Source organism: Telmatherina bonti (genome assembly GCF_933228915.1).
Source record: "Telmatherina bonti genome assembly, chromosome: 12".
In the NCBI taxonomy this organism is placed as follows: Eukaryota; Metazoa; Chordata; class Actinopteri; order Atheriniformes; family Telmatherinidae; genus Telmatherina; species Telmatherina bonti.
Genome location: NC_136610.1, coordinates 19686929 through 19700189, shown reverse-complemented (window position 1 = coordinate 19700189; position 13261 = coordinate 19686929). Strand labels below are relative to the sequence as shown.

General features: G+C 39.7%; 1 protein-coding gene across 4 annotated transcripts in view; it reads right to left on the bottom strand.

Moving 5' to 3' along the window:
• LOC306762959 (ATP-binding cassette sub-family C member 5) overlaps positions 1-13261 on the bottom strand; it is a 28865-nt gene that overhangs the window by 5485 nt on the left and 10119 nt on the right. For 3 of the 4 annotated variants that reach the window (XM_079249615.1, XM_079249616.1, XM_079249617.1), the window contains exons 10-28: positions 11037-11387; positions 10882-10953; positions 10616-10740; positions 10445-10517; positions 10153-10356; positions 9838-9963; positions 9416-9527; positions 9112-9302; positions 8575-8721; positions 7586-7715; positions 6777-6930; positions 4345-4473; positions 3983-4169; positions 2813-2902; positions 2245-2437; positions 1983-2142; positions 1141-1219; positions 935-1048; positions 477-641 (exon numbers count right to left, since the gene is read on the bottom strand). In XM_079249615.1, the coding sequence (XP_079105741.1) occupies positions 477-641; positions 935-1048; positions 1141-1219; positions 1983-2142; positions 2245-2437; positions 2813-2902; positions 3983-4169; positions 4345-4473; positions 6777-6930; positions 7586-7715; positions 8575-8721; positions 9112-9302; positions 9416-9527; positions 9838-9963; positions 10153-10356; positions 10445-10517; positions 10616-10740; positions 10882-10953; positions 11037-11387 (2802 nt within the window). The remainder of the gene's footprint in view (positions 1-476; positions 642-934; positions 1049-1140; positions 1220-1982; positions 2143-2244; positions 2438-2812; positions 2903-3982; positions 4170-4344; positions 4474-6776; positions 6931-7585; positions 7716-8574; positions 8722-9111; positions 9303-9415; positions 9528-9837; positions 9964-10152; positions 10357-10444; positions 10518-10615; positions 10741-10881; positions 10954-11036; positions 11388-13261) is intronic. The other variant, XM_079249618.1, reaches the window with a different exon arrangement.

The window sequence follows — 13261 nt, the reverse complement described above, 5'->3', positions numbered from 1 at the left end:
GGAGGAGAGGAAATTAGATGGTGTAAGAGACGAGGATTCAGAAGATCGGGTTAGATTATTTCCTATGACCTGTGAAGGGAACAGCCAAAATGGAAAGCAGAAGGCTATTTAAAGCTGCCTATTAGAGACAAAAATGAGTCATATTCATGTAAATCTATGTAGAAACTGCTTTGTTACAGCAACCTGGACAAATTGAGTGCAAATGATTTCTGATTAACTTAATCTGAATTCAGAGATTAGAGCAGCAAATGAAATTTTGTAATTTGACCATGATTACATGCTCACTACAACCCTGTAGCTGCTCACGGTTTTCTACTTGCAAGGCGAGCTTGAGTACCACGGAAGCAAAGCACGCAACGTCTTATCCCATTTATCAGCTCAAATTCACTCAGTAAATTTGGAGTCACTTAAGCTTGGGGATGAGTTTGAATCAGCACAGTCAATTGTGCAATCAGCTAAACTGCATTTATACACACCTGGCCGTTGTCCAGGACTAGGACCCTGCTGCAGCTCATCACAGTGTTGAGACGATGCGCGATGATGAGAGTGGTGCAACTGCCGAATGCACAGCAAATGGTTTCCTGGATGAGACGATCTGTCTCTGTGTCAATTGCTGCTGTTGCCTCATCCAGTATTAGTATCTAAAAGAATGAAAAAAGAAAAAGTAAATGTCACAGCAAGAGTACATATAATGAAAATAATGACAGTTTTGAAATCATGGTGTATGTGTTTATTGTATTTAAGAGAAAACCATCATATCAGTATAAATGATGCAGTCAAGGAAAGTACCCACCACTAGGTGGCAGTGACATCCCATGAAGGATGAGACAAGTTTACATCCTCTCATTAACTGAAACTAAAGGTCTTGTCACCAATTCTAACAAAAAGATGCTGAAAATGTGAATACAGAATGTCAACATTATATAATCCTTACTTTGCTGTTCCTCAGCAGGGCTCTGGCCACACAGAGTAGCTGCCGTTCTCCCACCGAGAAGTTCTCCCCGTTCTCAGTCACCTCAGAGTGGAGTGAATGAGGCAGCTGGCTGACCTGAGGAGGGAAGGAGGGACACACAGACACATGAGAACAGCCACCGTAGCCATAGGAAATATAATTTCACATACAATAATTATATCACTCACCATTTCTTTAATATGTGTTTTCTCAAGAGCTTCCCAGATCTCCAAATCGGAGTATTGATCCCATGGGTCTAAATTGCTCCTGTTGGGATATCAACCATAATAATGATATTGATTACTAAATTAAATATTCTGCATTAAAGTGACATTTGGTGCACTGCTGACCTGTGAACCATCAATAACCAGGACATATTTATGGATACATGAAGCCTAAGTGATAAATATCCATAAAGCTAATAGCAGCTATTTTGTTCTAAAAAATAATGTTTCTGAAGAACTTATTCTTGTCAAACTAATAGAAACAGACTGCCCCACCAAGAAAGGAGTATATGAGCTAAAATTGTTCAGTGTAACGCAATCAGGGGGAATTGTGCATATTTATGGGGAGAATCAAAGGAATATATTTTAATAACTCTAATTTTGTTTTCACCGACTGGCTGCATGCTAAAACTCCGTTTTCATTAGAAGAGAGGTCACAAACTTTGGTCATCGAGCTCCACTGTCCAGCAGGTTTTAGCGTTTTCCTGATACTATCCACCTGATCTGAATTAAAAAAAGGATCTGCAACAACTTGTTGTAAACTTTTGCAGCAGCCTCTTAATAAGCTATTGATTTGAGTCGAGTGTTGCAGTAGTGAAACTCTAAAACCTGCAAGATGGTAGATCTCGAGGACCAGAGCGTGTGATCACTGCATTAGACAGATTTGTATTGTTGCTATGGTGTAGATGTTGTTTTTTTTCCATCCATTTGTGCTGATATGCTTTTTAGTCTTAAAATTTTCTTTTAATGCAGAAAAATCCATTATTTATAACAACTGATTGTGAAAGTAATTATCACTGGATTACCTGATGGTGCCGATGAAAAGTACAGGCTCTTGCGGAATAATAGCAAGCTTGCTCCGCAGGTCATCCAGGCCAATCTGGGCAGTATTGATCCCATCAATGATGATGGAGCCTCCACTCAGCTCCACAAGCCTGAATAAAGCTACTGCCAGAGAGGACTTTCCTGCAAACACATTGAGAAAAGATGCCATGTGAAAAAAAGTTACAAAAGAGATGGAAATATAAGCTGAACGCTGTTCCTGGAGAACAGAGACAGTCCGTCTACCTGATCCTGTGCGGCCCACAATGCCAATGGTCTCTTCAGGCAGAATAGTGAAAGACAGGTTCTTAAGCACGAGTGGCAGATCATGTCGATAGCGCATGCTCACATCCTGGAAGCTGATCTTTCCTTGCTGAGGCCAGGAGGGGGCAGGAGTGACTGCCTCAGGACTTTTTCTGGGCGCTTCATTGTCAAGACTCTGAAACAATGAAAGGTGACGGTCTCTGGCATTGTTCTTTCTAAAAAGGAAAGACTAAATCTCTGAAGTGGAGTAAAATTCCTAACGTAATTGGAATGATTTTCTTTTTAGCTTTATTTGACACTTGAGTAGAAAAAAGTTGAGTTGATTTTTGTGGTTTGATGGCTGTTGTGTAACACGAGCCCTGTCATGTGCTTTAGAGCATGTAAAGAGTTTCTGTTTACTTTCTGCTGAGTTCATCACACATTTACAATCACACAAACATAAGTCTGGACCTGAACTTGTGCTGCGTTAATTTGCTCATTACAATGGTTTTGCTATGTTATTACAGTGAGAGTGAGATTTACAACCATTGAACTAATCAGTGCTCTTTACCTTTATGTAATGATTGATCCTTTCAACTGATGTAAAGCGAGCTTCAGTCTCAGCGAGCAGGCGCACCGTAAACTGAAACAAGCCGGTCAACTGGAAGCACAGCACAATGAAAACATTAAGAAGTTAATGATTAACATCCATTACAAGGAAGCACTAGCTATTTAGGATTCAGCAAGTGAAAAGTAAATAGATCACTGACATGTCTCCTTCACAGTCCTGCTAATTGATTTCAGTTGTCGGCCATGACCTTTATTACTATGTTGATTAAAACTGTAGGTGAATCATTGAATGTTAAAAAAAAAAAAAAAAAAAAGAGAATACCTCAAGGACAGAATGGTTAATGGGCAAATCAGTAATTGGTAAAAAGAATAATAAGCAGCATTTACCCACAATAAATCTGTGATGGCAGAAATCTGGAGCCAGAAAATTAAAATTATCAGAACACAAATGTTGTTGCTCTGGATTAAAGTTCTTGGTTTAACACATTCATCCACTGTGAACTACCCCTTCCCATGACATTAGACCATTTCTCAATGCCTGTTTAACAAAGTATTCATGACTTGATGTTGTTTTAAGGTATGGCGGGATTGCTGCAGCTATGGTATGCAATTTGAAAGTTTGGTCAGTCTAAAAAAATGCAACCAATGACAGCATACAAGTCAATCGTCTTTGTTGGGATATACCTTGACCTCGCTGAAATAAGCTTTTGTTTATAAATTTGTTAATGTAACTGGTTCGAAGCACCCACAATTGGCAAAACCGTTCCAAATTAGATTTACTGAAGTCTCATCAACGTTTCTAGAGGTGTTTTTATTTCCTCTTCGACTACATATAAATTATATTTGGAAGTTACAATTGTGTTTATGCCCAGTGATAAAATAAAACCTCCTGTCAACTCCAACTTTAACCAACTGGCCATCTTAAACTATCAGACTAATTTTTTGTAGACTGTGGTAGCAAATTTTAAGAATGAGAAAATGTGACATAGTCTCAGCTCAAACCATATTCACCTAGAGAACAGAGAAAGTATGTCAAGTGAGGTATCTCTGTAGGTATCTATCCAAACAGTAAGGCATAGCTGTGTGAAGGTTCAAACTACAAACTTTTCAGCGTTTCAGAAAACTACAGCTGGATATTTTCAGTTATTCTCCATTGTGATTGTTTACAAACCTGCACTGCATACGATATAGCCAGGCCTGCATAGGCAGGTGGTATCTGATTGTGCATGAAGACAATGAGGAGTGCTACAGCAGTGATAAGAGAGATGCTGATGAGGTCCAGGCGGACAGCCAGCCAGCGCATAGCACAACTGAAGAGGTAGTTGGTAGCCTGGTTGGTGTCCAGCAGTTCCTGATATCTGTAAAAGGAAGGGAGATACTGTAGACCAATTTCAGCCAAGCAAACGCATGTGGGGTTCTGTGCTTCCCTGCTTCAGGGCAAATTTTCTAGCTTGCAGTCAGAAACTACAAGGGGAGATAAGATTAAATTAAAGTTTAATGATTTCCGTTGCTGACAGATACCATTGTGCTCACCTTTGGAGGAAGCTGTGCCCTCTTCCGTAGGCATGGATGGTGGAAAGTCCCTGAAGACTGCTGGTTATATGAGAGGTGAAAGGTGATTGACTGATGTTCTCCAGACGCTTCAGCTCGCGAATGAGAACCCTGGAAAGAGGCAATAATAATTTATATTTAACTTATTTTTCCCCTTAAATATGGACTTCAATTGCAATGACTACAAATACGACTAATATGACATGAAAACTGTATAATAGTTTGAACTGTTAATCAATTTGGAGTTGAAAAAATCCTTTTCAGAGAAGTCTGAGTCAGACTTGAGAGTCATTATACTCTAATTCCAACGCAAATGGGAGCGTATTGTGTGAAAAAACATACTCCAGCATGTGCACAGCAAATTTTCCAAATAAATTACATTGAAGTTGAAGTCATTTAAACAAATTCAGAGCATGTGCAAAAATCTGAATGCTGAAATCCTGCATGAAACATGAAGCTTTGTAGAAGTAATTTGACCCACTTGAAGAACCAAAGCACGTTTGTCACATTTTACTTGCAGTTTTGTAAAATCTTGTTCCATCTTAGTAATGAAAGAGAACTGAGGAGTGTGGGATTGGAAAATGCTTCAGCTCCAACAACTCTGCTGTGTTGCAAACAGGTAATGATGAGACAACACGCAGACAGGGATATGGTCCGCAACACAGCTTCTGTTTTGCTTCCTTTTTCCTCTGACATATGACTGTGTAATGTCACGAGCAACGGTCAGAAGCAGAAAGCCACACACTCGGTAGCCAAATGAACCATCAGCGAGGGAAGGTTTACTGGCAAAGGTGAAGCGTATGTCTGCTTTTAGCTGTAGTCAGAATAATAGTGCATGGGGGATTACAAGCCTGCCATGAATCATTTGGTTTTCTCTAAAAAGCTGAGAGGAGATGAGGAAAGAACATGACACTTCCTCGCTTCCAGACTATGATGCACACAAACATGTTTATGCCCTGAGCAGTTTCATTTAAGAATTCAATAAAAGCTGCTTTAAAAATGAACAATTTTCATGGAAGATCCACTTTAACGAAACATCCACACTTTTCCCAGGATGTTGTGACTTTGTAAGATACAGTATTGCTTCCTGTTCTGCTGAGGGTTATCAGTACCTCTCATTAACCACTTGGGATTATCTCCTCCTTCCTGTTCTGTTTACACGAACAAAGTATATCTTGAATATCACTTGCAGTTTACACCGGATAAGTGCATCTAAATGAAAGTGATCGCAGAGCAGACAATTTATTATTTATTATTAATGCATATGGAAAGAAAAGAGAGAAGATGAACATTTTTGCCTGTAAATATCACCAGACTTTGACACATAAAAACACTGTAATATACCTCTAACAAAGAAAAACAGGCTAATAACCAATTTGCTGTGGAAAAAAAGAGCACCTTAAAGAGGCAGTGTCTCTCCAAGGTAAAAAAAAAAGTTACAGCAGTTTGGGCAGAGTTTCAGCAATCTGCAAAAAACTGTTTGCAGACTGTGAAATAATTCATAAAACGTTCTGTAAATCAACATGCAAAGACTAATATTTCATTCACAGCAGATAATATCGTCAACAAAACTCAGACAATCTGGAAACACCTCTGTGCACATGGGACATGGCAGAAAATCAATATTGGATATTGCAATTTCTGGGCCTCAGGCAGCACTGCATTAAAAGCAGATATTATTCTGTCATGGAAATCACTGCATGGCTTCAGGTTAATTTCCAGAAATCCCAGATAACACAGTTTACTGTGCCGTCTATACAAGTTAATGGAAACATGCATTTTGCACAATTTTGGAGTTGGGGTTGTATGTTTTTACAGGATCTGATATTCAAAGACGCAGATGTTGACTGTTCATACTTCATGAATTCATATATCTTGCTTTTGAAATCCCAGACTTTACATCAGCACAACAATAACACAGAGTCATGTTCTTCTCATATAAAGAGAAAATAACATGATACTGTGGTTATTTCCCAGGACACCACGAAGCGGGCTATAGTTCCCCTTGGTCGACTCATTTTTATTGCTCAACTGCTGCAAAAACGTAAATAATGACAAAGCAGAGTCATTGGATCATTCAGGGCACTTCTGCTAAATTTACCACTTTGCAGATACCCGTGACTTCCCACATTTAAAAAAAAAAAAAAAGGTTACTGCATTACTTCTTTTGTTGATATCAAATAAACAATAATGATCAAAATATTTTGCTAAACCTAATCACCAAATCATCAAATGTTTTTTAGATCCACCAGTATCACAAACTTCATTCAAATCACTAAAATCAATCCCAGCTGCAGATAAGAGGGAAAAAATGAGACTTTCACTGTAAAAAAAAAAAAAAAAAAGGGTTGAACTTTGCCTGCAAGCACTATGTTATGTAGTTATGATAACAAGAAGTGTGGTGAGATTCGGACCTGGATGCACGGTTGACGATGCAGAGGAAGGCACCCAGGGGCAGGATTGAGATCAGAAACCAGGGGAAAACAATGCCCACCATTGCCAAGCAAAAGAGTACCAGGGTGAGGTTCTGCAGCAGCATTTCAGCTTGCATGGTCAAATGCACATCCACTGTGGAGAGAACAGATGAAACCACATCAGATGCGTGTTTAGGAGCAGGTATACCAGAATGAGTCCTGATGGAGTTTAAAGGAAACCTTGACCGACAGAGAACCAGTGTGTGTAACATTTTACAGACAAAGTTCAGAGTAGTTTGAGAAAAAAGTGGCTGGTTCAGAACCCTCAAAGACTGATTCTTACCAACCAGATCTAAACATCAGCTTCATGACAAGCAGATGGATACTCAGTTTAATTGTCAACATGGATATTTAATTCATTTTTCTGGTTCCCAAACAGAAGTGGTCCACAATCTCAAATTAAATTAGTTCTCTGCTGGTCAGAAAGTCCCATACGGATGTATTTTCTGCAAATGAGAGAAACATTGGGTGGAGGGTCTGTGGGCAACAGCAAAAACTGTGCTTAAAAAGAAGTGTTACCATTTAAAACAAGCACAAAAAAAAAAACAATAAAAGAATCGACATGTCACATATTGACATGTCATGCAAAGACACTAGTGAAGTGGGTAACAGAGAGCAGCTCACAGGGGAAAATACTCCATGTCAAATCGCACTGTGTCTTGCTACTACACCTTGTCAACCACAGTGACTTCGCTGACTGAGAGCTCTCCTCAGGGAGAGGTTCACAGTCGAGACAAATCAAACCTCACCCTCATCCATGTCCCTGGAGAAGCGGGTCAGAATACGACCCAGAGGTGTTGTATCAAAAAAGTGCATGGGGCTGAGGAGGAGCCGGCGGAACAGCTTGTCATGGAGCACAGATGCAGCCTTCACCAAACACTGTCAACGCAAACAACATCCTGTGTTTCAACATGAGACCTGACATGTGTAAACAAACAACTTTAACAAACATATGGAAACAATCATGGCTTGGATAAACAGATCTTTGGAAGGAAATCATCCAGCAATCACACAAAACAGTGACACTCATGTTGCCTGCAGAGTTACAAAGACTGCCTCGCCATATGCTGTGCATGTGCAAGGTGGTGGGTGGCTATTTTCTTTCTCCGCACAAGGCAGGCTGTCAAATCCTCATTTATAATGGGTTTCTGGGAGGCTTACACAAAGGTCATGACCCAATGCGCAAGAGACATTTTCCGAATTGGACAAAAATTATATGTGGCAGCAGAGAACAAATTAATTCTATTAATGGAATATTTAACACTCACAAAGATCCCATCACAGCTAGAGGTAAAAAAAAAAAAAAGGATTAGCCATCTTTGAAAAATTAGCAATTTCAAGTGGCACACATTAACATGGGGAACTAACCTCTGCAATGCTGTGTCAGGATGGGTTAGTGTGAAAAAGAGGAAGCACACCCGAGGGGGGCTCTGGCATGGATGAGCACACCCACCCACAAGCGCCTGGCTTTCTTTTTTATTTCATCACAGACAGACAAATAGACACACACAGCCTTTCTAAAGCTGTGAGGAGTAGCAGTGGACAAATACTAAATGGATTTGGCCTGCAGCCTTTTTCCATTATAATGCAGGAACCACGAGAGCATGAACAGATGACAGCAAAGACAATTAGGGAGGAGCACTTGACTGTAAAGCACTAATAATCTATCAGATTTTAGTATCAATTTGAAGTTCGTCAGTGGTTAAAAGGATAAATTGTGTGACAGAAAGATGCTTACCTTCACAAATACAAGTCCTCTCACTGTCTTCAGCAGCAAAGCAGCTCCCATGGAGATGACATAAACAGTTGAGTAGTACTGAATATGAGGGTTGAGCCTCATGCTGTTGCTCGCCACTGTTTCATTCACCAAGATTAATGATGTGTTCTGAGGGCAGATGGAGCAACAAATTAGAGAACAAGGAAAAAAATTAAAAAAAAAAAAAATCCTATTTGGCTTTAATGAAATTGGGAAAAGTGTAGTTTGGCTGAGGAAAAGCACATTAAAATCCCCAAAAAAGTCAGCCTGGTGACTTACTATTCCATGCACATCTCTGAACAGCAGCCACCGCCTGCACATCTGTTTCTCTGCTGCTTGTGCTTGTTTTTAATTAAGTTTACCGAGGTGCTGTTACTTTTTTAATCATGCACATTCAGATTAATGCTCGGTCTGCAACTACAACTCACTGAAGCAAAGTACTTAGTTCTCTTTTAGGATCCAAATACACACTAAAGAGAGGCATCGACTATAATGAAGCAGGATCATCTCTCAACTTACCCCGCTGCCCTGTCTGATCCAGTGGCTCAGCCACCAGTTACTAAAGGCAATGCTGCCTGTGGTGGAGAGGAAGAAAAAGGCGTTGATAATAAAGACTATTGGGCCTCCAGCTGCTTTGATGTAGGCTCCATAGACAGACCAGGCGACTGCACCAGAGCCTTTCTCTTCAGCTTTCATTAGTTGCTCTGAATCTAGAAGAGAAGAGAAAAATGCCAGAGAGAAGTTACACCAGAAGCGCTCTTAAGGAAAACAGCATTTAACGCCATTGTATGTGTGCAGAATGAAAAGTGACAGGCTCTTTCACCTCTGTTCTTTCTTTCCACCTGTGGTTCAACCTTGGCAACATCAGCTGTGCTGTCAGCCTTCTTCGCACAGTCCCTTTGCTGTCTGTTTTTTAAATTTTCTTTAACCAGATTCTGAGACACAGAAACAGGAACGAAGGGCTAGTTTGAAAACGTGCCACCAACACAAATCAGAGTCGTAACAGCAACACGGTGAAGTTAACAGAGGTATTGGTTACACGATCTGCTGCAGCTAACCAGTGAATTAATGCACGCATAAATAATGAAAGGTCTTGTATGCATTAACATTTCCCCACTATTGGATCCGTCTATCTGCACTCGTGAATTATTCAGCTTATTATGTTCAATGTTACTGTGTAGCAGGGACAAAGACGACTTCTTCAAAAAAAAGCTGCCTTTGTTGCTCACACGCTCCAGGCCGTACCTCCTGTTGCATGCTGTTGAAAAGGGTGGCGTAGTCACGCTCTTTACCCATTAGCTGTGCATGGGTGCCGTGTTCAGCAATCTGGCCGTCCTTCATCAGAATAACATCATCACACTCCGGAAGATACTAAAAATGAAAAAAATTTATAAAGGCAAAATGAAAAAAATGATATATATATATATATATATATATATATATATATACATATTTATTATCATTACAAAGATATTTTCACCAGTGTAAGTTCTGTTTTTTAGAAAAGCTGCAACTGCTTTGTTTTCTTAAGAGCCATGAGAACTAGTTAGAGGTCCTCACCTGCAGCTGGTGAGTTACAAAGAGCACTGTCTTGCCTTTGGCAGCCCCCCGGATGGCTTTGTTAAAAATATGGGAACCCACACAAGCATCAACAGCACTGAGTGGGTCATCCAGGAGAAGTATGGGCCTGTTACTGTAGAGTGCGCGTGCCAGGCTCACCCTCTGACGCTGCCCTCCACTTAGGTTAGCACCCCTCTCTCCTATCTAGAAAGAGAAAGCAGAGGTTTTTGAAATGTGATATTTTAGAAACCATAGGTAGCAGTTATTTTTTTTATAAGGCAGTACACAAAACCTCTGTCATGTCTCCATATGGAAGCTCTGCAAGATCTTGGAGGAGACAGCATGCTTCCAGCACCGTACTGTATCTGATGTGAAAACAAATGTGAATGAATAAGTAGAGATAAATCAAAGACTTAAGAGTACTTTTTTTTATGTAGCAACATTATACAAATTTTGATCTTACTTGTCTGAGTCATACTCTTTTCCAAACAGGATGTTCTCCTTCAATGAGTCATTGAGAATCCAAGCTTGCTGGGACACATAAGCGAAACCCCCACTGACAGCAACTTTACCTTCTAACAGGGTCATCTGCAACACATAAACAGAAGGTTGGAAGCAGAAACAACACTCTGAAGAGCCCTCTGAATACAGAATTATAAAGGAGAAAAGCATGTTGATGTTTGTGCTATTTGAGGAGGAACGTTTGCATGAACATTAAGCTGATCTGACCTGTCCAAGCAGAGCAGAAAGGAGAGAGCTCTTTCCACTCCCAACACCTCCACAGATTCCAACCAGAGAACCCTAAAAATGAACCACACGATGCAGGTTAATATGTATGCACTCGCTCAATCAACATATTTGTAATTATATAGATCCTTGTATACCTTCTTGATGCGTAGATTAATGCGGTGCAGGGTCTTATGTAGGGGGGGTCGTATGCTTTGGGTGGAAGAGATTGTGCTTTGTGGGCTCTCCTGCTCCATGTTTGTGAGGAGACTTTGTCCGTTGGGGCCTTCTTTGTTTCCCTTGTTGTCCTCTGTGGAAATGTACAGACTAAGCTTCTCCCTGCGCAGCACGCGTTTCATCCCTCCTCGCTTCTTGGGAGGTGGGTTTGGCTTTGTAACCGGGGAGCGCGCCTTTTCCCAAGCCAGCGTGGCGTCTTGAAATTCTACTATATTGACAGGATCTTCCACCCTGTCTTGAATCATCTCTCTGTCATCCATCATAAAGAGCCGCTGTGGAGTCATATTGGATGAGTTGCACAAAATTTACGTCAAACTCGTCATTGCAATGACCGAATTTATGAAAACATGAAAAATATTTTCTCGGACTACAATTGAACATTTTACATGACAACGTAAAATAACAGCAACAAAAAGTACAAGAGGTTCTACTGCAGCTTAACATCAAGTTATGTAATACCACGCTGGCTCTGCAGTGATGACTGCATCACAGAGCCTAATGCTTTAAGTACAGTCCGGCATGTCCCTAAGCCCATCAGTGTGTTACGCACTGCATGTGTGTAAATCAAAGAAGAGTCTATTGGCGTGTCCTTGGCAGAAGGCTTGTTTACTTAACCTTAGCTGGCTCAGTGTAACTTCTCTCACCAGCATGTGATTTTCACCATGTGTCGGGAATAGTATATCAAAAATGTCAGTGTGTGGTGTGGATGGCGGGATCTTCAGCAAAAGGATAAAACCTGCATGACGACTCATTCTGTTTCAATCTGATTCAATTTCTCTGTTGCCTCATGAAAAGTACATGTATGTTTTGACAGTCTATTAGTTACATAAATAAAGGTAGATGATTATCATGTGGCTATGCTTCTATGGCACTCAAATACTCAAAACCTGTGGTGTGACAACACAAAGTATCTTTGGAAAAACATATCTATTTCAGTTATCTTTATACAGATCCCTGCAAAAGCCCACCACACTGAAAACCAGATATAGGTGCAGTCATTTATTTTGAAAGATTAATTTCATAAGCACAAATGAAAATACAGTAATGTGAGACAAAAACATAATTGGTAAAATTGAAATAACCTTGAAAGTCAGTATTCTGTTTAAACCCTTCAAGAGGCTTTCCTGTGATTTCTGAAATAGCATTCAGGAATAGTTTTCCAGGTTTCTTAAAAGACATTTCAAGTCAGATCTTTGGATTCAGGCTTTGTTTTATACATTCTCTGACAAGATGATCCAACACTGCTTGAAAATTATTATTAGTAAATAATATATATTGTATAAATATTTCAGTAAAATGGTTCATTGGCTAAAGTTATAACTATACATTGAGTTAATTGACACTATGTAGTAGAATGTATGAATCTGCATTATTTTGATTTATAGTTGTGTGTGTAACAGGGTTACAATTTATTTTGTTTTTATTTTCTATTTTTATGTTTGTTTATCATTGAAAATGTTCCACATTTTATGTGTCAGACTCCAGGAAGAAGAACTGCAGTTTTGCTGAAACTAATCGGAATCCAATTAAAACAATAAACAAGAAAAAATATAATCCCTACAGAAAATCTACATGTTTTTTTATATGGGATCACATAATAAAGGACATGTTCCACATGTGGTGCCATGTGGACAACATATGCATCATGTGTGAAACACAATTGCTTTTCTGCAAGTGGCAAGCTGGGGTTGTGGGGAGGATTATCACTCAGTAAGAAATGTTGATACTGGTTTTCAGTCCTATTTGTGGGTCACGTGGCACAACTCGACCTTCCCTCACCATTTCCCTTTCCTAAAAATGGATTCCAGATTGTCACATTGCCATGGAAACCATTTCTTAAAACCATACAGTGTTGCAGTATGCCAAACTTTCAAAGAAATAGCTCTTTGGTAATCTCCTTCTTAGTATCAGAACTGTATTTTATATCTGGCAAGCTGTGTTATCTTTGGTATTTTTAGAAATAACTTAAAAATAAAAAACTGGGACAAACTATGTGTCTTGGCAACAGCTAGTAACAAAATGCATAAAGATTTGAAGGAGGTTCTTTGCTAAGTTGGCTGTTATGTGCACACACAACACTGGTTCTTGAGGTTCAGTTTTACATTTGAATGATTTATAAGTCAGTGTTAAGTGCTTAATAAAATCG